General features: G+C 40.7%; 1 protein-coding gene across 2 annotated transcripts; it reads left to right on the top strand.

Annotated features, from left to right (window-relative positions):
- Positions 1-217: 217 nt before the first annotated feature.
- Positions 218-27,354, top strand: zfyve28 (zinc finger, FYVE domain containing 28). Of its 2 annotated transcripts, XM_085142304.1 has the most exons (14): positions 219-617; positions 16,671-16,811; positions 18,784-18,921; positions 19,097-19,299; positions 19,434-19,523; positions 19,623-19,712; positions 19,795-19,896; positions 19,986-21,473; positions 21,670-21,765; positions 22,472-22,635; positions 22,725-22,841; positions 24,129-24,233; positions 24,378-24,481; positions 24,580-27,353. In XM_085142304.1, exons 1-14 carry the CDS (start codon positions 582-584, stop codon positions 24,709-24,711), a joined length of 3,006 nt encoding a protein of 1,001 aa, XP_084998430.1. In that variant the 5' UTR covers positions 219-581; the 3' UTR covers positions 24,712-27,353. The 2 variants fall into 2 exon arrangements, with proteins under 2 accessions (XP_084998431.1, XP_084998430.1); XM_085142305.1 differs by lacking the exon at positions 21,670-21,765 and having other exon boundaries at positions 218-617; positions 24,580-27,354.
- Positions 27,355-27,620: the final 266 nt, after the last annotated feature.

The following is a 27,620-nucleotide window of genomic DNA, read 5'->3' as shown; positions in this document are numbered from 1 at the left end:
CTTGTAATCATTTCTTTGAAGTGGTTTCTTTTTCCAGGGTATACATCGTTAATAACCCATATTCAGAACAATGGGGTAGTCCAAGGAACTCAGTAAGGTTCTAAGAAGGAGGATGGTAGAATTGTGCTATGAGTTCATATCGAGTTCTGTTGGAGAAAGAAAGCTATTTTTGGAGGAGCACTTGAACGCACCACTTTCTGGGAAAGTGGGAGGTGAATGTTGTCAACGTGACTGTCATCGAGTAACGTTAGAGGGGCAGAGAACAGCGGAGCCTTCGGTGCTCCAGTTGTCTGTATCGTCGGGGACTTGGAAAGTGACTGGGCAGGTGGAGGGACAGGTTGCTAACCTCGGGCTTCAGGGAAAATGGAAATAAGTGGTTATTTCCCAATACCTCCTTTGTGCGTCTTCAGAGCCTCGGTGTAACGTTCAGGACAACTTGCCGTACATTGTCTTTTTTCCTCCTATTTGGACCCAAGAAGCGCTAGCTAGCTTAGCCGCCAGCCAGCCGCCGATAGTGTCAGACACACAGGTACAGGAGAAGAGAGGAGGGGTTGGTGACAAAGGAAGGTGGCGAGGTAACGATGAACCGCTTTCGAAAGTGGCTGTATAAGCCCAAGGTAAGTTGTTGTGTCAGCCCCTGCAGTCAGTCATTTTTTATGCATAGAGCTCGCTAGCCTGATCATTTCATAGACTGTCAGCACATCTGCTAACGTTAGCCCGTGTTCCTGATGTTACACTGTATTAATCAGCAGCTATCCCCTTTGTTGTTGTTGATGCTTTTGTTTTGAAGCTGCAGTCAGGACTAACAATGCTACAGTCTGCCAATTTGGGCTAATACTCATTTACTTACATTTGTCTTCAGCTGACATTAGTGTTCATGTGATTCTGTCTTGTTATTTTAAAGGTTTGAAATACCTTAATAAGTCAGTGATTAATAACAATCACAAGACAACATCAGAGCTGAAAAAATAATTGTTTTGCTTGTAATAGTAGTGTCATTATCAAGTCGTTACCACATAAGAGGAAATATTTTAAAAGGAGAATATATTTTATAACAAAAGCTCATGTTTTTAATTTCCTTAAAAACTATTTGTTTTCATTATTGATTCTGCTGGATATTTTTTTAATAAACGGGTTTATCATTTGGTGCATATACATGCTGGAAAATAGCACCTTTTTTAAAAATAAAAAAAAGTGCAAAAAACATGATTAAAATAAAAGTATGTGTTTATTCCAAACAAAGAACAAATAAAACATGGCACAGTTTACCTGAATTTGTTATTCTGGTTGATGTTTTCCAAGATCCAAACCTTTTTTTAAAGTAGAAGGTGACATATGAATATGGTTTTGTTGTAGTATCAGTTCAAAATCCAAATATATTTTATTTATATCATGCAGGACAAAGACACTTTGTTACAATTGATAAGGTGGACATTGTTTTGTAGCATCGAAGCTTTAAAGACCACGAAAATACCGACCAGCTATTTTTCTCATGCAGTTTATTTAAAATATTGATTGTCTCAGCTCTGTATACCATTTGTGAATACAGTCTGAAAAAAGGCAAAACAATCAAATCCTGCCCGGGAAACACATTTGTCAGCAAAATCGTCACTTTTTGGGTGCGCTAGTAATGGATGTGCTGTGATTCCTTAAATCAAGCTCAAAGTGTGGAAACATGCCTGACACAGCAGAGGAAGTATTAAAGGCTTGGTTGCCTTGTTAAATGAACAGTTCAGTATATGCCAACTGCAGCACCTTTTAGGATGAGTGAACGTGAACATTTCTCTGGGTTAAAAATTCTTGTTAACTTTATAGCAGTGTGTTTGTGTCAGTATATTGACTTAAGGCTTGCACTTAAAAGGTTAAACCTGTGTCATAGCTGCTGTACATTGTAGGTCTTTAAAGATTATTAAGCCTCTTAAACAAGCTGTTGACTGGTGGAGGTAACTGTTATTTCTTGGCATGCTCCTGCTTTACTGAAAGTTCCTCGATGATAATGTTCAGAAAAACCCTTGTTATTACGATACCTGTGACAAGAGGTAAGTCAGCTGATAGGTCACTGTGTGTTTGAACTCCACACTCAAGGAATCATCGGACGAAACATTGGTGATTACAAAATATGCTGCATAGCTAAGCAGTTGTGATCACTCAGCTAACCGAGCTTGAGCCAAACTATGGGTGGGCAATTAATTTTCCCAAGAGGCCGTATGAGAAACTGGGACTGTTGTGGACTTGCCCTACATTATGATTCAGTTGGCTAGCAACAATGTGAGCAGAGCAACATAGTTCAGGGAGATTAACAGATGGAGTGGTGCCAGCCTGTTATGGTAAAGAGTGAGCTGAGCTGTCGATTTAAGTGCCAATCTATTTTCCTAGCTAACCTATGGCTTAAGATGCGTTCTGGGCACCTCCTAAGTGAGTTGCTCCGAGTTTCTACAGTTCATTCATACATTGGCAATAAAAAAAGTGTTTAATACATAAAAAATACATTTTGCATTAGAAACCTTTAAAAGGTTTGGCAACACGTATTTCTAATTGGGAGCATAAGTAGAGTATAAGTCAGCCTTCTTGATAATAGAAAACTGCTGAATCACATCATCATTGGGTAATTATAATAAGAGCTTTTGCAACAGTAGTGTCACACAAGGCTTAGATAAAAGGCCTCTGATTACACTTTGTCCACCTGTTCTGGACCACATACACACACCTGCGTCATTCCCTGTTCCTGAGTCAAACTGTATTTGCTGTCGCAGCATTTCGGTGATCTGGGGTCAGGCCAAAGTGTTGGGGTTCACCAGAGTATTGTTACATTCGTAAACGACTACTGCCTCTAAAGTGCTGAGCTATTGCATCAGTGCCTTTTCTGCCAAATCACAGCTATGGTAGAATTGAAAAGAATTACGCATGAGTCTGTGGGATTTAAATGACCAGTTCTGCCTCAAAGGAGTGGGGAGAGGCGCTAAAAGCTTCTACAGTTGTGCCAATCAGCATGGAAAGGCAACAGTAATAAAGAAAGAAAGTTCAGATGACTTTGGCACCTGGTGCTGAAGAGGCACTTTGCTAGCCAATAGTTGTTTAATTTGTTCTAAGAGAAAATATTTCTGTACTAATTAAAATCTGTTTCCATCCCCCATATGTTGGCATTTATTGTCAAACACCACATTGCATTGTCATTTCCATCAACAGTAAGTGGTTTATCACTGAACTGTGCTCTCCTGGAGATAGAAAAATGTTGAATCAGCTTGTTCCTTTGACTGAAGCAGAGCTATTGATATTTCCATAGCTGCTCTGTACCTCTAAGATAAGTCACACAGAGCAGGACATTTTTTGCCCCTGCCACACAATCCCTTCTCAGTCAAACTCAATAAATTAGTTCCCAAGATGAATGTGTAAAGATGGATGTCCTGCTGAGAAGTACGCATGGGTTGGAAGGACATAATACTGCACTATTGACAGGTTAGGCTTTTTTCATACTTTGTAGATCCTTAAACTGGTTGAGCTGGTTTTTATGCAGCTAGTTAGGCAACCCAAATATCTATAAAGAGCTCTCCTACCTGGTGTGTTTTGTAACTCAAGTTATATTTAGTGTGGAGAAGAGTTGTAGATCAAAAAGATAAGCTTGGAGAAGGATTAATAAGAGTGTGCTACATTGCACATTGCAGAAAACAAAGCCAAGACCAATGTTGGCTAGTGTTTCCTCACCTCTCGCTCATCAAGTTGCACAGTGACTGATTACAAAAGACAGGCGGCTAAACCTGGGCATTTCCTCTGTAGCCTGTGTTCCTCTCTGTGCTGTTATTCCATCAGGCATTCAGGAGCTGACCTTCAGCTTCACACCACCTCATCTGTCAGTGTGACGGGGCTCACAGGTCGCACCGAGCCCAGTGCACGCACCCCATTCTGCAGCACGCTACTAATTTTGCCCCTCTCCCCACAGGACATTTTAATGTGTAGATAGCTCATACTGCACTCCTCTTTATCTGAACGAAGCAGGTGATAACTTTTGTTTATAGTGTGCTGCTGCTTAATCTTTAGCATGGAAACAGATTGGCTTTTAGCTCGCAACACATCAAAAATCAGCCAATGAGATTTCCTCTTGGCAGATTTGATTAATTACATCATATTTCTAATAACTACTAGTGTTATTTAACAACAACAGTAATAATCATAATACTGACAATAATAATTTCATTTGTACAACACTTTAAAAAACGTAACATTTTGACTAAAACCACAAATTAAAGATAAGTACACACACATATAAAGACACAGTCAGCAATTATTCCATCATACACACATTAGAGCTGAACTATGGCCCAAACTAATGGGAGGAAGATTAAAGAAGCTAACCGATAAAAATTAATTTTCAGCAGGTATTTGTTGTTGGGCTGGGGAAAGCTGCTCCGATGTTTGAGTCAACATTCCTGCATAAAATCTCAGAGGGAATTTTATATAACAGTAAACAAAGCTTGCATGAGATCAAATCTCTCGAAACTATGCATTTTTTATATAAAGAACAATGCTGTAAAATTATTAACATGTAAATGAAACACGTCAAGGCAGGCAAGTATTTATCATGCTCATAAATCACTGTCAAACCATCATATGAGATACTCTGAAAAGTATTTACACCATCAGAAAGACAGCGAGGCGCGCTGACAGCTGACGGTTTTGACAAAGAAACAGATTTTTTGCTTTCCCTTTGTTCTCTCTTTGTTGCCGGCCGTGTGGGCCCTTCTTGAAATGCATCATTTGAATTTGATTTGAAAAGAAATGTTCATGTATGAAGAGGTGGCGATGACACACAAACTAACAGACGCACCTGTTTGGAAAGTGGGAAAAGGCACAGTCATCAGACTTGTGACGCTTCACATTCTGGCTTTTTAAAAGACCAAAACCTAACACAGGTTTTCATTCCCATTAACACAGTTGTTACTAATACATTTATTGAATTATTAAATGGCTTCTAGGAAGAAGAGTCAAAACGATTAATAGACACAAAAAAATCTGATACATTTTCAGATGATTAGATAAATATTAATTCTGAATTGTTGCTTCGGTTTTAAATAAAACGTTGGGTTTATGTCATTTGAAGATGTCAGCTTGTGGTCTGTGATGATTTTCATTGCAATGTTTATGTACAATGCAAATATTGATAGTAGTCTATATCTTTACGTTTATGCTGGTCAAGAGTGTGCATTTTTACATCTTTGCTTCTTTTTTTAGTTGTCAATTTTAATCTTTATTCTGTCTTTTGTAACAAATGTGTAATTACATGTAAAGTATTTACATAATCCTTGTTTGTAGCTTTAATTCATTTGATTTTGTTTTCTTGTCAATATGCCTCCAAGATTTAAAATTTTATTACACTTCATATATATTCTTATCAGAGGGAACCATAGCTGCTTAGTTATTCTGTAATAATTACTCCATGCTCTGCTGTGCTTGTGTCTGGGGTTAGTCTTTGCACAGCCATTTCTACATATTTGCCGCAGACTCGGTGTGCCAGCAAACTGGTGAGCAGTGGTCACTGTGGTTTCATATTTAGCCCAGTTTCTGGAGTTCCTTGTGGACATCCCATTCTGCTTACCCGACAGCCACGTGGTAATTGATTTGGTGTCAGCTGCTGGGATTTAGAGAGCTGACCCTAGTGCAGATTCAGGCAGGCCAGGCAATTGAAAGCCTTTTTAAATTCATTGCAGGACTGTAAGCAGAACCCACTGTAAGAGGTGTGAGGGCACGATGATTGAAGGAAAGTGGCCGTGGAAAACAGTGAGATTTTGAAGTACCACAGAGAATCAGCAAGTCTCAGTCCTGACGGAGGGGGATGTACACTTTTCTGCACCCTGTTTTTATTGGCATTGGTACCTTTTAAATTGCTCTCTTCATTATCATTGATGAAAAACATCACGATCACCTTTGTCTGTATTTATAAGTTTGACTGTTCTTAGAATTACCTGTAAATGAAGTGCCACCCCTCATGATTTGGCTTTTGTCTTCCCAGCAGCAGAGGATGTGAGTGGCAGAAGGAAAGGAGAATAGTAGGCCTGTATTTCTAGGTTAGATTTTGGATTTGGCTTTAGTTGAGAATAATGCAGCTTTTTATCAACACTGTAGGGGTTTTTTCTTACTGAATTTTATAACTAAGAACATTCATGCTTTACACACTCTTTGCTTAACTGTTTAAGTAATTATCAGATTATCAGTTTGTGTCGTTTTTTCTGTAGCTTTTATGTACTCGAGGCCTCAATAACAAGAGCTATTTTTTTAAAAGATTGCACAAACTGGTATTGTTAAGTTAAAATGAAAAGAGAGAGCACATAAATATAATAGTGACAATAAGGGAAACAATATGAAAATCTATCATTTCTTCTAGACACAGTAATGCTCTGTAATAGGTAAAACTGTTTTTGAAGGATTGGAAAGATACAGATTAGTAGTTTGGCAGCTGTAATGCATGAATGTAACAAGGATGGGATAAATAAAATATATCTTATGTTATCCTAACTTTTAAACTCAGATGACTAGAAATAACACATTGGATGTTTCAGCACCAAACCTATTGTTCTTTTAGTTTGCTTTGCTTCGCCCTTTTATCGAGTTCACCTAAATGGGGATTCAGTCTAGAGACTGCTGGTTTTCCATCATCTGAAGCCTGCCTTGTCCTCTTCCTCTAATGTTTTGGGTCATTATCTTGCTGCAGGGTGAACCACTGACAAACCAGTTACTTGTGTTTATTTGTTGCCATCCATATTGAAGCATCTAGTACTAAATCCCGCAGTGCAGTATTTTCCTGATAATTCACAGGTTGTCCCGACACTTCCTTTGCACAGACAGAGGGGTTTCTAACTAACCTTAACCCTAACCTATGGAAGCATCGGGTTCCAGTGTTTTATTTATTTTCATTGCTACAAAAATGCCGTAAGATCATTTTAAAAATAACTTTTTAACAGGACTTTTCAGTTTATTTCTTTTCATTTTAAAAATGTTGGCTCTGTAGGATTTTTGATGGCTATGAGCAAAGCACCTGCGAATGAAGTACCCTCCCCCACACCTTGGGCTTTGCCTACCACCTGCAGAGGATGGGAGAGAAATGAGGGAGAATGGCCAGTAACTTGGTTGCAGTAAGAAGTAATGCCGTTCTTTATCAACACTAGAAAACTGAAGAAAACTTTGCAATGTTTCAAGGCCTAATTTACTTCTGGTACTAAAGGGAGGGTTTAAGTTAATGCAGTTCATGACTAACAAAACAGTCTGTGTTCAGTAAAAGGTTTTTTTTTTAGCAGTTTTCCACTTACTTTTGTATCATATTAATCTAAAATTGAATGCTGGGTATGCATCTAGCTGTTTTGCAGTGACGTTGAGGTATCAGGAGTGGGCTTTTAGGTATAATGCCATGTGCACAAGCATGATGACTGGCATAAATGTAAGCTTAGTTTACGCTTGCAGTTGTTACCTTTGCTCATGGTGGCATAAAACGTAGTCATTATTGCTGATGACCCAGTGTCAGGTGGTTGTGTGTTTCTTAATTTTGTAACCTGCATCACGTGGCATGCATGCAAACTGGTTGACGTGGAGGCATGAGTCTATGTACTGGTCTTCCTTTAAAAGCATATTTACAGACTATCAGTTGGATTCCCAATTGTCACAGAAGCTGTGCTGGGATTGCTCAACCAAAAGGAAAATGTGCGACTGTCTACAGAAAAGTGTAGATAAACCGATAATTGTCGCTGTGCTTGAATTACATAGTTCCTTTATATCACCTCTTCTGTTGCTATTACAGCCGTGTAGCATATACTTTTCTCAGCAGTGACGTCTGTCATTTAGAGGTAGACAGCAGTAAGTCAAGCTCAAGTATAAAAGGTTACAACGCTGCGTTGATGTCATAATTGCTGTGCGCAATAACTGATGCATCAGGCATAACCGCAGCTTTAATCTCCACCGACGCCAAACAGAGGTGTGTGTTTGCTCACACAAGTACTGTAGTTATCCTGGGCTGTCATTGTGTGACATCCTGGACAATACTCATTCTCATTCAGTGATCACAACAGTCAGTATGTGGACAGAATTAGCTCGATTGACTTAGAAGTGTGTGACAAAACTACGGGGAGGAAGTGCGTTACCGGACTTGTGTGTTGATTCATTAAAATCAGGAAAGTTTGGTCATCGCAGCATAAGAAAAGGGTCTGAGCATCTCCACAAATGCTTTCATCTGATTGGGACACCGAGCGATACATGGAAAAAAAAGTTGTGATTTTATCAAATCTAAAAAAGCGTTCCCTTCTCTAGCCTTGATCCAGCAAACATTACCGGATTGTATAACCAGATTATTTCTTGCATAAGAACGCTGAGGTTTTTGGGACGAGGGGTGTCCCCATGTGTCACCACATGACCATTGGGTGGGGGGGGGAATACTGGACAAGCCCCAGGGCCACCTAATTCCTCAGTGCCCTTGTGTGTTCACTCTGCCTGCTCGGACCATGTGCTGGGCACATGCTTGGGCCATTGCTGTAGTACAACACCAGATTATTTCCATCCCTCACAGAGCAGACGGGCTCATAGATTATGTCATCAGCCCAGATGGGTTGAGCACTTTGATAATACTGAGTCAGTGCACTCAGTTAAGTTGGTAGCGTGCTGTGGACCCAGATCAACTTTCAGCTGGTTTGTGCAGAAATACTCCTCAGACATGAACACAGTTAAAGATTTATGTATTAAATATCTTAAAATGTGGTATTTATGGATGAAAGCCGACTATCAATAACTCTGAGGTAGGGAGGAAACTCCTGATGCGAGCTGAACACAAAGGGAATGACTCAACATAACTGGAAGTAAATCAGCATAACACGGCATTCTTAGAAAGATTATACTTTTTATTCTGCCAAACCTCATATAAATAATGGTTGCAGAAGTTTCCTTGTTTTCTACCAAAAAGATTGGCTTGCTCTTGCCATGGCTTTTATGCTGAGTCCTGAATAATAAATAAGGTGATGAACTGTTCTCAGCTGCTTTCTGTTTTTTCTTTTTTTTGCCAGTCTGCCAGCTGACTGAAAGAAGCAGAGTGAACTGGTTTTCCCCCTACAATATTTGCCTCTGATTGTTGGAAGGAAGCCAGAAGGCAGCAAATTGAGCCTGGAATAGAGTATGGAGGGCACAGCAAGGTTTCTCATAAGTCCCTCAAGTGGGCTCAATGTGCATGCACCGATGCTATGGATGCTCATGAAGCATTAGCCTGACAACCGTCATCATCTGCACAGTCTGAATAGGAATGAAATCAGCAGCTCAAGAAAAGAGCTGGCTGAGATGATCAAAATGCTGATCACACAGCGGCAGGGAACTTTCAGTAGCACGTTTCAATGAGAGTCACGCCGGCACCGCATGTTATTGATGTTAACGTTGAACAAAAAAACAAAAAAACCCAGCAGAAATTCGACTGAGTCATTGTGAAATGATGTTTGAGGGGGTTTTACTCTAATTGTCACTCTGGATGAAATCTTGGGATCTTGGTCACCTAAAATGATGAGTTTCTGACCGCAGTGGATGGAGATTTAGAGTCATCCCAGACAGAGGGCACCCAGGACAAGTGACTATAACAGGAGAGTGGCACGCCACAGGGGACAAGAGCCAAATCTGCTGAATCATTTCCTCACGCAAGGTAGAGCTGTCATTGGTGGTGAATGATGATAACACAACTCACGAGTTCGGCAGTCAAATCCCCAGACGTTTACAACTTTTATACCACGATATGACTCTGCTATTTTAAGAGAGATTTAAGAAATACATTTTTTGGCTTTTTCACAGTTATTCTAAAACTTTTAACAATTTTCTCTAAACTTTCAAAGTTTTTTTTTATGTAGGCAGATGAAAGCAGGCGCTTGTTTCCAATGGATAGCTTGCCTTTTTTTATTTTTGTTTGCTTTTTTAGAAGCGCCTGTAACATCATCATTGACTCATGACGCATGTAACAAAGTATATTACGACTGGAGACTGTGGATCTGAATCTGTGACAGATGACTGATCTGTGTTTTATTACTTTCAAAGGTCTGGAAAGCTTTTTTAGTGAATAAGTCATCGGTTTACTTTTGAAGGCCAGTAAAGCTATTTCATTGAGTATGTCATCAGTTTCTAACGAACATGTGTTCTGCTCTCCAGTCGATACCACTTAACTACTGAGTGTAAAAGGGACCTTGCAGATACAGCTGTTTTAGGGCAAACGGTATTTAAAACTTCACTGGTTTTATTTTTAAATGTAGTTATGAGTCTTATTTTATCTAGTGGGCGCTAATGTAAAAAATAATTTGGGTTTTGCCTCTCTTGGAGGGTGTCAGAATATACAGCATGTGCATGTTTGTAAGGTCCTAAGTCCACTCCTACTGCCTGAAACTCCTTGTTTGGAGTCCAAGCTTTGATTCCATGACTTATCTACATAACCATGTGCCACATTTGCATAATGCCTGTCTAGGCACGCCTAGTTTGGCACGCCTTCAGACAGACTTGTTTCAGCTGTGACCATTTCATACCAGATGTTGCATTGTCGGTTGGAACAATGAGTACAAGTCTTGAAAACCCAGGAGATCACTTATAGTTTTAATTGCAGTGTCAACACAGCCACCCATTTATTTTCTTCCACTTATCCAATTGAGGGTTACAGGGCTCCTGGAACCTATCCCAGTTGTCATGGGGCAGGAGGCGGTGTAAATCACACCTACAACTAAGTTAGAATCACCAATTAATGAAGCCATGTATGTCATTGGGTTGTGGGATGAAGTCTGAGTTACCCCAAGAGAAAACATGTTTACTCAACACAGAAAGGCCCCTGCCTGAATTTGAATCTGGGGAAAGAGTGCTAACCATCACACCTCATCTTATATTTCATTACTAATGAAAAGAGAATCAACCTAAACAAACAAAACGTTAAAAGGTCAAAAGGCTAAAATGGATGAGATGAGATTAAATGTTTTAATCTCAGTTTTTGCTGTAGTCTGTATGTCTTTGTAGTGGCTGTATTAGTCCGATAATGTTGTGTCTGTTCACATGTAGCACATTATAACTCAACTAAATTTAAATTCACTTGAGCTAGTGCAGCTGTCTTAAAGGTTTTCACACTAGTGTCAGAAAAGGGGGCTGATGCAGACGTCTACACTGCATGAAATTCAGTCCTTTTATACCTTTGTACTAACTCTTATTAAATTATTATTCAATGCTGTGTGGTTCTGTAGACCAAACAGCTCACGCATTCCTGCCTTTACTTAAATCAGCATGCCGTGAACACTGCTTGCCTTTGACTTATCCCCCATGATGCAATGCTGCAGGAATGTTTCCTCTTGTGTGAGGAATGCAGCAGGAGGAAGCTATAGGATGGTGTCTGTCTCAAACACTTCTTTTCTTCCTTCTTCAGCGTTGGCCTATATCCTTCAGAAAGTCTCCAACTGAATGCCGGCAGACTGTGAGAAGTGTTGTGTCCGGACTAGAAAAAGGTCTTTCACTGTCCCCCACTCCTGTTTCCTGTTTGGTCATTGACATTTGTATCATAGGCTCGCTCATTGTTGTTCAGTTGTCCAGTCAAACTGGCTTGTCTTGCCACTGCTGATGTCACAGCTTTTCTCTCTCTTCAGAGGTTGAATTTAGACAAAGGATAAATACCTCATCTTGCGATCATTTGGGTGTATTCCTGTATGAATAATATTTCGTTTGTGTTCATTTACCATTAGCCTACACATTAAGAGACACTTAGTTATATATATATATATTTTTTCCATTACAGTGATGCCAAATACACTCATGAAATGATGAAGCATTTATTTATTAGCTAAACATTAGTATCAGATGATATTCCCTTTAACCCTTTATCACCCAAGTTTCAAACAGACCTGATGGACTTATCTCATCTTTCAGGAATTTTCTCTCCCTCCCAACATAGTCAAGGAGTAAGGTAATGTGAAGCTCACATGGTAAAAACTAGGCGGAGCTGGGGATTTTCTGTCAGTGTTAAGATAGCAGTGATTACTTTGTGCTACCGTGATACACAACTTATCTCTGTAAAGCTCATCTTCTCTTCTTTCCTAAACTGTTTTGTCACTTAAACAAACGGTTGAACAAACGTATTACCCTGGATTTATCATGTATTCATTTATAGTCTATATAAGTAGGGTGTAAAGCAACCTTGTTAAGACAGAGAAACATGCTCAGACTCAGTTATGTGTGTTTGTATGGCCTTCTCTACTCCCTGCTTCCATCTTATTCAGTAAATATAACACGGCATATGAAACATTGCATAAAAATTCACACACATGAACAAAATGTGCTGGGATATTATTGATTTTACTCGCAGCAAGTTGAAAAGCTGTGTTTGGATACAAAGTGGGTGTCGTGTTGGCAATGACAAACATCTGCCCTACTGAAAGAGCCCTAAGCTCGAATTGAAATGCTGATCTGCTTCACTTTAGTGCCGCTGTTCTCCACTCATCTTAACATGGATCTTTACCTGGGAAAGATACATTATCTTCCTTGTGATTGCATTGCCATCTAATAAAAGTTTGACCTTGACAAAAAAAATGTACAAAATGTTCTTTTATTGTGCGCTACGTGTTAATTAGGATTGCCGAGACGTGTTTGGTTGCTGCTAATAACCTTTCTAGAGCAGCATGTTCACAGTAGTTTTTCCACCTCGCAGTAATAATGCGACCCAGCTGTAGGAGATATCTCTGTTTTCTTCTTGCTGTTTGTTTCATTATTAATGAGCAAGAGAGTGAGGGAACAGCACCATGTATCATATTCAGAGAGAGAGAGAAGCGCGCCTCCATGGGGAGAGCATCGTGCAACAGGAAACACTGCAAACTTAAGGGAAAAGATCCTGTGAGAGGTTCCGATAAATACCAGTATTCTCTGGTCTTTCACGTCATAAAAAAACACTTCCAGTCAGTGCGCGGCAGGCAAATGTTTACTGGTGCAGCTCTCTCTGCTTCCAGTCTGCACAGTCATGCTGGCCTTTTGAGCTCCTGTGCCATCACTGAGGCTGCGGGGTTTGTGATGATGCACATCGGTATGTGGTCGCCGTTTTCAGAACCATTAACCTTTTGGTTAACAGAAGCCCTTCGCAGGATGTGTGTGTATGCATTTGTGCACACTTGAAATGGAAATTTGGTATCTAGATTGTCCAGTTAAGTTTGAATTGCAATTATAGATGAACCGTTGTTGTGGTTCCATTTTTTTAACGTATCTTTTTCTGCCTCGTGTGTTGTGGCTGTGTGTGTGTGCTTCGCGCTCAGCCTTGAAGTGATTTGCTGTGTTGTGCGTTTTCGCCACAGTGAAGAGCACATGGCAGGAGCTATCCACCAGCGCTAGGCTCTCTAATTACACCTGCTCTTCCAGGGAGCTTTTATACCACAGTACTATGGAAAAGTCTTGCGCCACTCCTCATTTCCTTGTATTTTGCTTCCAAGGAGCCAAGATGTCTTGTAATTTCTTAAAGTTGCCTTAAGCAGTTTAGTTAGTTCTCCACGCTTTCTGAGGGTATTTCAAAACGTTTTTATTTTCACAGTTTTAACACAGTTTGATGGGCGTGAAATAGTTTTTGCACCAACATTGTAATTCCCAAAGATATATTATCTGAAAACATGACATATCATGGCACAAAGAAGTGACAGGGCTGAAAACTATGAAAGGTTGTTGAACAGTATCTGAAAGTCTTTAAGCAAAGACTGGATACATGGCCCAATAACTGGAGTGAAAATCAGTGGTCACATTTCTTATGGAGTGATGAACCCAAAATGTTAATTTCTGGGTCAAATGTATGGAGGAGATCAGGAGATGGGTACAACAGTGAGTTTCTGTAGCCATCTCTAGCACGGTGGAGGCTCTGTCATGGTCTGGGTCTGTCTTTCAGCCAGTCATGTTGGGGATCTTGTCAGAATTAAAATTATGAGTGCAGAAAAGTTATTGTCAGATTGGATCCACCATACAGTACGATCTGGAAAGCAACAGATTCATTATTCAATATGACAATGACCCCAAATGCACTGCCAATGGAGTAAAATAGTTCCTGGATAGGAAAAAAAATACTCACACAGGAGCCCCAAGTTCAGCATTATTGAAGCAGTGTTGGATCATCTTGATAGAGGACAGAAAATGTGGCCAAACTTGAAAGAACAACTGTGAATGCCCTTCATATGTTTGCACCTCTAAACACTGCTCAGATTTCTTATTTTCCTAACAAAACGTAAAGAAATAAGGTGTGGCTCAAGACTTTTGCACAGCATTGCTTATAAACCTTTGTTAGCTCCTTTTGTTTAGATTTCAGCAGGGTTAGTCATTTATTTTCTCATATGTGTGTGTGAAATGTGCGTATGTACGAATATGAATTTCTATTGTATTTCTCACAAATCAATCCCAGCAAATGGGAAAGCAACCTGCGTTACGCTGGCCTTTACAGCGCCCTACTTACCTGATTTTATTTTTGTCCCTAAAGATCAGCAGTATGTTGGTTTGTTATACGTCCTCTGTGTCCTGTTAGTGCTTAATTGCTTTGGTGTGACTTCTCCCTCTGTTGTGCTCTTTTTATTTTGCTCCTTTATTTGCGTGAGATTAGCTCCTGTATGAGAAATGAAAAGTTGCCTTGAAGCGTTAAATTGACAGCTGGGTACAAAGTACGTTTACATAAACACTCCACCTGTTAACAAAAGGTTAAGTGGTAAAACAACGTTAATAACAACAGATATTTAATACAGTATACCACTGACTTGTACAGCCTACGCAGAAAGTGGTAAGATAGAGAACAAAATGTATTTATACCTAGAAATCCACTGTGCAGTCTACAAGTGGTAATGAATGAATACAACATACAGTTCTCTTACTTGATTATTAGTTCCTCAGTAAAGAGTTGAAGAGCAAATTAGAAAATATTTTTATTACTTTTACTTGGTTTCCTTTCTGTTAGAATTTGCAGGGTGGTTCTTTATTGTAACTATGCTTCTTGACAATAAATCTTATTCCACTTAATTCCCTTAAATGTTGCCATGTTTAAGGAGAAATAATAATCATTAATAATCAACCAAACACAAGGCTCAATGCATACAGTTAACAAGAGAGAGAGCATACAATGATGAATAATGATCTACACCCTGTAATGAAAGTAATATAATTAGGAAATCCATTCTGAATCGTGACATCATCTTTCAGCCAGAAATCTGTTTTGTTTTTTTGCTCAGCTGTTAGAAATTCCCCCTTCAAACCCTGAGTGTGAGTGATTCACCGACCCAACAAATCCATCCAAAAATCTTGTTTAGCTTCAGCTGTATAACCGTAGCGTTTTGTTAAGTGAGCAGAGCGTGAATTTTTCTGTTTTTTAGTAACAAATGTCTGATAAACGCAACACAACGGCCGCTATTGGATGACTTCTTGTGTTTTATTATTAGGGCATTTTATACGGCACCAATTTTGTTATGAAAGGTTAGGTAACACAGGTGTTATTAATCATATTTAAACCCGAGCAGAACCTTCGCTACTGTCGTTAGTAACACCTGTGTTTCCCTGCTGCTTAATGTGAGAGGGTTGCTGCGAAAAAGGCCTGTAGTAAGATGCATGAGTGTCTGTCTAAATCCAATCCAGGCTAACACTAAGACATAACCATAAAGTGTGCACTGAATGCTAAAGTCAGTTTGAGTATATGTATCTTCATAAGAATGATCACAAAAGCCATCGGTAGCGATCATGCTGTTAGCCCTGTGACTGGCAACCTGTCCAGAGTTTACCCTGCCTTTCTCCCAGTGCTGGAAGCTGGAAAAGGGTCCAGCTCCCCGTGACCCTGAAGAAGATAAGCTGTTAAGAAAATGCATGGGTAGATGATATCAGCGACTGTTGTGAAAGTAAAAACACAACAGTTACGTGACATATTTTATATATCGACATCTGGGTCAGGAGTCAAACATCTTACCAAAGTGTCTGAAGACTTCCAAGTCCTTGCTTTACCTTGTCTGTATTGTTTCTAGTAAAGGTTTTGTTGTTTGCTTTCATGTATAGTGATTTCTTCTGTAAACACTGTGCTTTTTATGACATGTAAGATTAGGTCAGATGACTTTGTGCCTTGTGCCCCGTCCAGAACCAGTTAGGGTGCTCAACCTTTTTGAACTGCTTGCTTTGCCGCTAAGTTAATAATGTTTACTAAATGAAAGACATTCACTAAAACATTAAATGAACACTTCATGGTTTTTTAATTGTCTGACAGAGTAACATTCAGAAACTACTGCTTTGGGGGATCAGTGTCACTCAGGATGATTTCAAATGCTTTCTGTCTTTAATAATTCCATTCAGTGCTTATGTTTTAATACCCAGAATACTCAAATATGCCTAAAGATGGCCAATTATATTATATTATTTGCAGAAAATGCTAATATACTAGTATAATACTAATATGCTAATTTTGCAGCTAAGGCTACCTTTATCAAAAAGTGAGAAGAGGCTTTATGTGATGGATGAGGCACAATTGTTAAACCCAGAAGTGAATAGAAATAATACACCTAATCTCTATAGATGAAAGATGGTAAGAAATAACAGTCAGTGATAAAAGGATAGATACACATCATAAAGTAATTGAAACTTATAAGCTTATGCCATTTACATTGCCTTGCTTTGATTGTTAAATACTGAAATGACTGCTTTGTGTTTCTGTGCAGAGGACAGACCCTCAGCTCTTGGCCCAGTTCTATTACGCCGATGAAGAGCTGAACCAGGTGGCCACGGAGCTGGATAGCCTTGACGGCAGGAAGGACCCTCAGAGATGTACCCTGCTGGTCAACCAGTTCAGATCCTGTCAGGTTGGCAGATAACAAGCAAAATTTCACTGTCTTTTATTACAAGCAATGCATGTAGATACGCAAATCTGGAATTTAGGTAAATTAACCCCCATTTTGGGTTTGGTTTTGATTTCCTTTGCTTGTTTTAATTTAATTGACATGATTACCTGACTCTAACCTGATTTGGCCTCTCAACTAAAAATAAAGACAGCCACTATTATCCCTTTCCGGACACAGGCATGGTGATATGACTGTTGCCTTAGTAAACACTGCATGAAACAGTCTTGCTGATAAGTGAGATAAGTAGACTTTGCTTGGAAGCCATCAGTTGACACAGTTAACTTTGCTCTGATAACACAGAGCCCTGTGTCATGTGGGCTCTCTGTAAATAATTACCGGAGTGGCTTCTTTAGAAAGAGGCATTTTATAATTTTTTGGGATTAGAGTTGGTTTATTGGTCTCACTTTAATCTTCTGAATATAAATCAGGTTGAATCTGACCCACAGAACAAGAATCTTAAGGTGTGAATTCATGGTGGGTTATATATGTGCTCGTGCAGCGCATTGTTGCAGGTTTTCACGAGGTCAAGGCTGAGAAGAGATTAGCGGGTGATGCTGGGCATGAGTGATGGCTGCTATGCTGCGTCATGCTGAAAGACCTAGAGGTGGTAGGGGAGGTTTTCATGTGACCTGTTGTGCCTTAGCCTCCTCCCCACTGGCAGAGCGCACAGGGAGAACCACCTAATAAGGTCATCACTTGATCCCCGACTGTTCTCTTTCCTCTCCATCCTTCCCTCTGCCGTGCTGCCACCCTTTTTTTTTTCTCCATTATATTCTCAATTAGGCTGATTTTTAATTAGTCTCTGATTTTTTTCAATGAAAATATTTAACAGCCATTCCTAAGCACTTATACATTTAGAGAGGAGGCTTTTTAGAGTGGCTTCTCTCAAAGGCATTAAGGTTTTTTTGAGAATGACTGAAGCAGCATGATACCCCATAGCCCAGAGGCCCTAAGAATAGAAAGCAAGTACATTCAAGCCAAAATGTTGTGCTTGAACCTGCCACTGCAGCTATCAGCTCTTATTCATGGACCTCTGCGGGGGTTGCTGGCATGCTGCTCACATTATGTTGGCACTGCTGTTCTTACAGTGTGGCCTGCTGGAACAGGCGTGCGTGTGCCTTTCAAAATGGACAAAGATTGAGATGGATGGAGAAACATAAGAGACAGGCAGAGAAGAGGCCAGATGAGGCCAATAAGGAGAGTGAGATGGGCTTAAAAATAAAAGGAGGAAGGAAGCTAGTCTTGTGTCATATTGTCGGGTGTCGCTGTAGTCACAACTCCTGAATACGTGGAAACAAACATAAGTGAAGGTTATCACCAGTGTCCCCTGCTGGGAGGCGCTCACAGACATTGAGGTGGCACTTGGACCGGCCCCAAACACATGTGCAGAACACAGCCATAAAGGAATCAGTGGTTAAGCTCTCCCTCTCAAAGCTTTTTAATCTCTCTCCTCGGGGCGAGCAGAGAAAGACGCAGTGCTGTGCCCGACAAGATTACAGTGCACAGTGCAGCTGCGGTTGAGTGAAAGGCTCATTGTAAGTCATTGTTATGGCTGTTGTACATGCCAGCGGCACATAAGCTCTTGATTAGCTCTTGTTGTATGTGACAGTGCATTTTCACTGCTGGAATTATGGGCTTTAGTTCAATGTTTTTATTGAAGGAAAATGTAGCTGTGAGGGCCATAATGGTCTCATGTGTTTGTCAAGTTGTTCCCATTCACGTCCTAATCAATGGTCCTCAGACACTGCACTATAATGGCCTTCTTGAAAGGGTGACCGATGTTTAAGCACGGATTATTGACCAAGATTAGTTAAACAAAACAAAACAAAACAAAACAAAAAAAACGCTTTTCAAGAACAGACTTTCACTCGCTCGTGTTTTTCTCTGCCACTAGTTCAATTTAGTTTTCTGTCACTCCCGTGTTCATCTGCAGGACAACGTGTTGAACATCATCAGTCAGATCATGGATGAATGTATCCCCTTCGACCGGGCCAACAGAGATTTTTGTGTCAAGTTCCCCGAGGAGATTCGTCATGACAACTTGGCAGGGCAACTGTGGTTTGGAGCCGAGGTAGTGTATTCACAACTTCATCAATCTGGGAAAAAAATGACCTTTCTCTGGCTCAAAACAAAATCATATTTAATTTTTTTTTTCACACACTGAGTTTTTTGAATGCCAAGTGTGCCATCGTAAACAATTTAATTCTCTGTGCAAAATTATATTGTCTCTGCCTGTTCCTGTCCAGTGTTTGGCTGCAGGCTCCATTATCATGAACAGGGAGATAGAGAGCATAGCTATGAGACCCCTAGCTAAGGATCTTACTCGCAGCTTGGAGGAGGTACGCAACATCACCAGAGACCAGGCCCTGCGAGACCTCAACTTGTACACAGACCGCATGAAGGACGCATTGCGACATTTTGACAGCCTTTTTGCTGAGTTTGAGCTCAGGTAAAAATAGAGACAAGACTTTATTATCAATGGTATGCACTGGGATAATCTGGATTTATCGTCCACTTAATGATATTTCTACAAGTGTGCCAAAAAGTCATTACGTTCCACTTTCTGTTTTCTTCCACTGGCAGCTATGTGTCAGCCATGGTGCCTGTGAAGTCTCCCAAAGAATACTATGTACAGCAGGAGGTGATTGTGCTCTTCTGTGAGACTGTGGAGAGGTGAATTTATAGACAGACATTTTTCTGCTTAATAATCCTCTTCTGTGAAATACCACACAGAGATGATGCGGTTAATTTGACTACTTTTTTTTATTTCAGGGCCCTAAAGTTGGGCTATCTCACACAGGACATGATTGATGACTATGAACCCGCACTGATGTTTACAATTCCCAGACTGGCCATTGTGTGGTAAGTCTTGCCTGTCCTTTCACCGCCCTCTTTGTTTTCCATTTCTTTGCACCCTCTTACAGAATTTTAAACATGTTTTTAGTGGGCTGGTTGTGTATCCAGAGGGACCTCTCAACCTAGACCGAAAATCAGAGGATATGTCTGAGCTCTTCAGGCCTTTTCGCACTTTACTGAAGAAAATAAGGTAAAAGCCATGAATATCTAACATGGCAACAAATGTATTTTTTCACAGTTTATCACTATGCTCCAGCTATCCTGTGCTGCTTTTTTCAGAGACCTGCTCCAGACCCTAACTGAGGAGGAGTTGATGATGCTAGAGAGAAACTTGTGCATTTCTCAAGAAGGGGAGTTGTCCACAAGCCAGGCGCTGGCCACAAACGGCGTACCAGCTCCAGTCCAAGAGAATCACTCGTCCTGCAGTCCTGCTAATGAAATCTCCAAAAAGGGGAGTGAGGGAGAAGAGGAGCCACTGGCTGTGCTTGTCTGTCCCAGTCAGGAGGAAGAGTTGGCAGGAGTGGAAAAAGGCTGGGAGGAGGTGGAAACTGTGAGGGGAGAGGAGGAACAGGAGCAGGGTTTACTCTGTGAGGAGGCAGAGGAGGCTGAGCTGGCATGCTCCATGCAGTACGATGAGGAGGAACTGGAGCAGCTCAACATGATGGTGTACCGCGTGGGAGACGAGATGTCGACTCTGCTGTCGCCTCCCAGCCAGGGTCAATCTCCAGCCCACGATCCCAACAGAGGACAGCCTGCAGGCTCCAGTGGGGTTTCCAGCACAGAGGTCTCTCCACGCAGAATCTTGGGGAGCCGAGGAAGGACGGGCATTTGTACAGAGGAGGAAGACAGGGTCTTCTTCATGGAGGACCTGGATGCAGCAGGAGAACACATCACCAGAGAGCCTCGCTGTTATGTCACCTCTCCTCCCAAAGAGTCTGCTCGTCCTGTGCAGCGCAAGCTCAAACCAAGGCCAGACTCGGTTAGGAACGGCTGGTTTTCTGAGACAACATCTGAGCAGCCTTGTCCACAGCCACGCAACCTGAACACACACTGCCCAACTGCAAAGTGTCCCCCTTGTGCTAATGTCCCTGGTTCAGAACCTCTGCCTTACACCAATGGGTGGGACATGGGTTTAGAGGGGACAGCGTCTGAAACAGCTGAAGTCATCGCCCATCGTATGGGAGGCATGAAGCTGTCTGCTACAGTCATCTTCAACCCTCACTCGCCCAGCTTGACAGAGCTGGCTGTGGACAAGCTGCTGCTACCTCGGCCTGCTCCCTCTGAGATTGAGCCCTGTGGCCCCCTGGTGGCCACTCACTGCCTGCTCAACTCTTGCGTCTGCTGTGGCAGCTGCGAGGATGGCCACGAGGATGCCATCACCACAGAGACTACTGGACTCGGTTTAGGGCTCGCTCTGGGATTGGACAAACATTGTACGACGCCTGCCTCCAGCGCTGTCATTCAGTCCTCTGCTTGTCGGCTCCCTCCTCGTCCTCACGAACACAACAATAAGGACGACGTGGCCCATTTGAGCCCTCCTTCCTCCCGCTCTGCAGAGCCACTGGAAGAGGCTCCTGGGCTGGGACACCAGGCTCAGGATTGTAGCTCTAGTGTCAGAAATGGAGCCTCCCCATGTAATCACCAGCTGAGGACTGAAAAAAGACATGCTAGTGGCGGCCGACAGAGGGACAAGGAGATGGATAACGAAAATCCAGAAAATAAGGATATGAAGAGGTACACCAAAGAGGACAACAGGAGAAGCTCCAGGTGTGTTTCAGTTTCATTTTACAATATTTTATGTGACTCCTCCATGTTCCATTAACACATATCCAGTTTGTTTTGTTTTCCTTAATTCATCACAATTTTCCACTTTCTTTTCTCTTAATATTCATATCAGTTTGTTTTGTTTAAGTCTTTATATATATATATATATACATGAATTTCTGTATTTGGTTATTTTTAGTTTTCAGAACTCTCCACTCAGCTCTGTGTCAGGTAGTGACTGTGAGAGTGTGTCGGTCACCACATGTAGTCTGTCAAGCAGTGCATATACACCCAGGTAACAAATCATTCATCCAAATGTGTGTCTGTCTCATGTTTGTGCTTACTTCCTGCTCACATTCAAGGTAACTAAAGAAACCTTTAATGGCTAATTTTTAAAAAATGATGCATTTGTTAATTTGGGCAGAGTAAATAGTGTTATTGTGCATTTAATTCCACTTTGTATTAAAGTGGAGATTCAAAGATTTTATTCCTGGACTCCACCAGAGTAGCTTTGCAAGGTTAAGATGGTCCTCATTTATTTTATTTTGGACCATTAGTTAATTTACTGTCTAAATCAAGCTTTTTTTTAGCTCCTCTCACTTTAAGGCAACTCCACTTTTGTTCTGATTGGCTGCCTCTTGCAAACAGAAGGTTTGAACTGAGGCTTTGTAGGGATGCTGTTGTCACAGCCAGAGCTGTGTACCAGAAGTGACTATATTATGAGTATCCACTCTCATCTACATTGTGCAGTTTTCAAGAATAGAAAAAGAAAACAGAAGCAGAGCATTAAGAGCAAACTGAACCGTTTGGCTCTCAGGATGTCTCGTACATAGTGAATTTGTATGCATATATAAGAGGAAAATCAGGAAAAGGATAATTGGTCCACTTTAAATATGGAAATCTGCTTTTATTGATGTAAACTGACTGTGAAAATGATGTATGGACGTTTGGGGACAGATGTTAATTGATGATCCTTCACTGTGTCTCACCGCTCCCTTCAGTCCTGTCAGCAGTCTGACTCCCAGCTCAGGGACATCAGAAGACCCGGACCAGCAGGAGATCCAGCTGGCCGTACAAGTTGCCAAAGCAGCGGCCAGAAACAAGATCAGATCTCGTTTCCACAGCAGCAGCGACCTCATCCACCGTCTCTTTGTCTGTATATCAGGTATAAAAGCTCTCATTCTTGATTCGCTCTCTACTCACCTCTTTTTCTCGCTTGGCCTGATCTCCATTATGTGTTTTTGTGTGATGCAGGTGTTGCTGATCAGCTGCAGACCAACTATGCGAGTGACCTTCGCAGCATCCTCAAGACTCTTTTTGAAGTCATGGCAACCAAGTGTGAGGAAGGAGACAATGATAAGCAGAAGAAAGGTCAGAAAGGTGTTTTTTGATTATGAGATATTTTTAGTGTTACAATATTTTGCTTTCTCTCTTTAACAGACTAAAGACTGAAGTCAAAACAGCCTTTTGAATTAAGCAGAAGTAGTAACTAGTATTTAGTCATATTGCTCAAAAGATTAAACTTTCTTATAAAGATTTAACCAGTGGCCACAATATGATTTTCTTTTAATCAAAACAATGGATTAAGTGATCGTGTGACAGTGTAAAATGAATGCTAGCATTAATTATGTGCAGAGAGTGGTCATTGTTCACTCGAATAGCATCGTTTTCTGAAGGCAGCTGCTTTCAGTGAAAAGCTCTTTAAAAAACACCATACCTACCACCTTACTTAATGAGCCTGATGTTTCCCTAATGAGGCTCCATGTGGAAAAAAATGAACTCTAAATTAACAGTGATAGGTGCGCACCCCCAAGTGAGCAAAAAAAAGCTGCTTAACATAAAACAGAACACATTTCTGATCATGAAAAACTGCTTGTTTAAAAATAAATAAATAATAATAGTTGAATCCCATTATAATGGGATTTAATCCCCCATCTGAAAAACAAAAATCCTCAAATGTAGTCACTGGAGAGTATGTTCAAATACTGCTATTCTCTTTATCCTCATTGCCACATTTGCAACAGCTGATATTTGCATCAAAAGTCTCAGTTAGATGCAACATAAATAAATAATAGCAAATGCTGGGTCTTTGTAATGAATATGCCTTGGTTTCATTATATAAAGCTGTAGAGTTAAATTTTCCTCGAGTTCTGTTTTCTTTACATAAAACTGTTAGGCCTGCACTGTCGCCCCAAATTTTCTAGATGGCACCTGACAGGGGTGCAAGTGCACATCACGCATGTCTTTTTACACTGCCAGCTCCCTAGTACACACAGTGTTTTAGTGGGGCTTTTTCTGTTTGTGTCATATTGGAAAAATATGCTAAAAAAATCACGAGAAAAATACACAACCACACCAAAACAGAACCAGGTGCTTGGCCCAAAACAAGCTGATGACAAATGTAATAAAACGACAGCTTGCACAGTAATGGACACCGCAGTGCAATCTTAAATTGCATGCTGTTAGTCACATTATCTAGTCACTTCATCCTCCCATTACTGTTTCATATTAACAGTTAATTAAGTTCATATGTGAAAACAGTTTAGAAAACACTATAGGGTCTTTGCTAACAGCAGTTTTGCACTGTCGTTTGTAACCGAGCTGTTAAACTAAATAACAATCAGTCACACAACACACATTTCTTCTTTTATGGTTCAGCGGGGCCTGTTATGCGCAGCGCAGTCCTGGAGGACTGTGCTCTGTGTCAGGAGACCATTTCCTCATCGGAATTGGCAGCCAAGGCCCGTGAGGGCCAGTTCGAAGGTCAGCAAATCCACAAACAGACTCACGCAGATTTTTTTTTTTTTTTTTTGAAATGTCAGCCAGTTCCTTTCTCCTTCTCTCAGCAAACGTTAAACTGGTGACAGCTCTGCTTTGTGTTTACTGTTTCTCTTTGGCTCTGTGCAGACCCTCCTGACTGGGTCCCTGATGAAGCCTGCAACTCCTGCATTGCCTGCAAGGCTCCGTTCACTGTTATCCGCAGGAAACATCACTGTAGAAGCTGCGGAAAGGTACGATCTGTTCGGTTTAACGTGAACTCGATCAAACTGAAAATTCATGCGTTATCATGTAGATGGTAAGTGATACACTGCATGATGTGTCGTTTCAGATCTTCTGCTCTCGCTGCTCTTCCCATTCTGCTCCGCTGCCTCGATACGGTCAGGTGAAGCCTGTCAGGGTCTGCACACACTGCTACATGTTCCATGTCACGCCCTTCTACAGTGACAAGGCGGGCATCTGACCTCAGAAAACCATGCGAATGCACAGTCTGCCACAACAAGGACATATGCAACAGACACAAAGCAAAAGCAGCACTGCTCGGGTAACCCCTAATGGTCGTAATTGTACCAGCTAAGCATGGCCATTCAAAGATGACACGTCAGAAATTCCAGACAAAAAGCCACAGAATTCCGATTTAATATTTCTAAGAGATTCTGGTGTGTCAGCGGGTTTCTCTGCACAAATGCCTGTACATGTTTTTTAAAAACAGGAAAGAGGAAAAGCTGGCAATAACAGATATTAAACTGGCATTGTGCAGCAGTCCTCTGTAGCAAAATCGAAACAGGCCTCCTTTTTTTCCCTCTTCTTTCTTATTTTTCCTTTTCGTTTTTTAGCTTCCGGTGTAAATGAAAGGACTTTGTGAAATATTTCCGATGCTTTAGCGAGCTTCCTATATTTGTGCCCGAACTGTCACGAGTCTTGGATTAATCAAAAGAATGTAAGTTGTGATCAACATGTAAATAACGGTAATTCTGGTAATAAAAACACTAAAATGTCTTCAGTAAACATTTGCTCTGCACTGGAACTGAAAAGCAACCTTCACCAGTCCACCAGTCCCAGTCAAGCAAAAGTGAACGATGGACGACTTTTATATTGAGATTCCTTCATGCTTTTAATGGCAGTGAATGTCTAATTCTGTATCACTTTGTAAGATGGAGTCTGAATTTCAACAAGACTGTCCATTCACCTCTCCGCAGTTATGGGCTGTGCCCATTGCTTTTACTGTTGCACCACGGCACACTGAGTTTTCTCCGGGGACTCTCCTGCACGCTGAGATGAATAAAAGGGATTTCTTAGTCATCACTGTTAGGTCTGGAAGGCCCCCTAGTGGAGAGTTGACCTCTCATTACTCAGTGCCCTCATTAGCACCACAATGTGTATAATTTGCTTTGAACCAGAGGCCTTTTCAGGTGCTGGCCTACAGGAATACAGGCCCGTTGATACTCGCTGGGTTTCTCTTTCTCATGATGTTATAGTGCAATATTGTGACTACTAATTGCAGTGGGCCTCCACATTTAAGAGACATCACTCTGCTGTTTGAAATGCATCTACAGGCCCTTTCTGAAGAGCAATGTTTTGCTGATATGTGTTTACACTGAATTATATTCATCCGTTCCTCTGGTGGTACTGACTTTCAGGACCAGATTACTTTTGTTCCCAGATTGATGTCATTTACTCTCGACTTCCTCTCTGCTCTTAAATCTGCTTCCACAGCAATGACAGCATACACAGTATCTTCCATAGCTACAGTATATTGGTTTGTACATTTGATTGCTCTCAAGTGGCCAAAACGGACCACTGAGCACCTGTTATGAAATATCACATCCTATCCATTCTGCTCTGGCTTAAAGCAGTTCCTCAGGCTTTACATATAAAGAATCACTAAATACTGCTGTATCAATCTTATTTTCATCAAAGAAACATATGAACTTACTTTGGAAAGGTGCGGTTTTTCTTTTATAAAGAACAAAAATAATGTATGAAGCTATAATTATCTTTATGTTTAAAAAAAAAACATGGAATCATGCAGTAATTAAAGGTTGGGATTATTATTATTATTTCAGAGCTTGGTCTTATTTTCTAAAACTTCAGTCCATTTCCATGATGAGAGCTGTGTAAAATATTGAATAAATACTGTTATATAGTTTTAAATGCAATGTATATTGAAATAAATGATTTTTTCCCTGTTTAAAAGTAGTCTTCTCTTTATTCACGGAACTGATAGAGACTGAAAAACTGCAGGGCGTATGTTAAATTAACCGTCCCATGATTGGAACAGTTGCTAGCTGAAATTTGTCTGCCTTGATATTATGTAAAGATGATAATTTAAAGCCTGGAATAGTTTTAGCTTCTATTTGCCATTTATATTCCTGGCACTGGAGTGGGCAGTGTGGGCCTACTGATGATCCTCCTTAACTGAATTTCTTTATGGAGTTTGAGTACCACATTGTCAGAGTTTCATCCAGCCCAATTATAGGATTTCTAAAAGCAGATATTGGACACAGCTGAAGTTTCCTAACTATAGCAGGTGATCAAGTAGCTGATTGTTCCTGGGAAGGAATACATGGAGAGGAATGAAAGCTACCAGGTAGGTTTGGATTACGACACCAGGCCTATGGTTTGTTGTTGCTGAGATTTGATCAACCATTGGCGGGTCATCTAGCAAAGAGGGATGTAATGTTGGACATCCCCACCCCATTCATCCAAAAAGCGGTGATGATGCATTCAATGAGAACCAAACCTTAAGAGATCCCTCATTAAAGGTACCTTTAGAGGGCCAAATAGCTACATGACTGTCAATACTGAATGACAGCCAAAACAGCAGTAAAACACCTAAGCTCCAAGTACTTACTGAGTGAAGCACTGATTGTAGTTGAAATTCTTCAGCATGGCAGAAGCTGATCTGTAGCCAGTAGGTGGCAGCACATGTTCATGGCTTAGTACCATTGTATTTGGATACTGAATGGGTGTTACTCACAGCACAGGGTGCTACAGTATGGAGCTATAAATTTGACTTTTGAAGCTTGTAATTTAATCTGGGCATTTGCGGCAGTTTTTCCAGGTATCCGTTACATTAATGATGACACTTACTTCAAAGCTGTAGCTCCTTAGTAAAAAAATCATGGTGTAATTATACTCAAACAATATAATTTATATATTGATTCATTTAGGTATTAAAAGTATCTTTTTATAATATAACTTAAGTTGGATTATGTAAAACAGCTAAAACCAATGTCTTCATGTAATACATCTCTGAGTTAGTGCACATGAGTATGGAGAGCCTCAAGTGCCAAAATGAGTTAAATAAATATATCATTAAATAATTTAAGTTGTTATTAATTTATTTAAATGGGAAAGAAGTAATAATTA

Source organism: Neolamprologus multifasciatus, chromosome 19 (assembly GCF_963576455.1).
Source record: "Neolamprologus multifasciatus chromosome 19, fNeoMul1.2, whole genome shotgun sequence".
NCBI classification, from domain to species: Eukaryota; Metazoa; Chordata; class Actinopteri; order Cichliformes; family Cichlidae; genus Neolamprologus; species Neolamprologus multifasciatus.
The sequence above is the reverse complement of the archived record's forward strand: the minus strand, read 5'-3'. Positions and strand labels throughout refer to the sequence as shown.

What these genes read in the sequence shown, in the direction of transcription:
- zfyve28 (XM_085142304.1), top strand. Translation starts at nt 582, where the DNA reads ATGAACCGCTTTCGAAAGTGGCTGTATAAGCCCAAG. An exon ending in ACTTTACTGAAGAAAATAAG is followed by an intron (nt 19,897 to 19,985) that starts GTAAAAGCCATG and finishes TGCTTTTTTCAG; the next exon opens with AGACCTGCTCCAGACCCTAA. An exon ending in CCGTGAGGGCCAGTTCGAAG is followed by an intron (nt 24,234 to 24,377) that starts GTCAGCAAATCC and finishes GGCTCTGTGCAG; the next exon opens with ACCCTCCTGACTGGGTCCCT.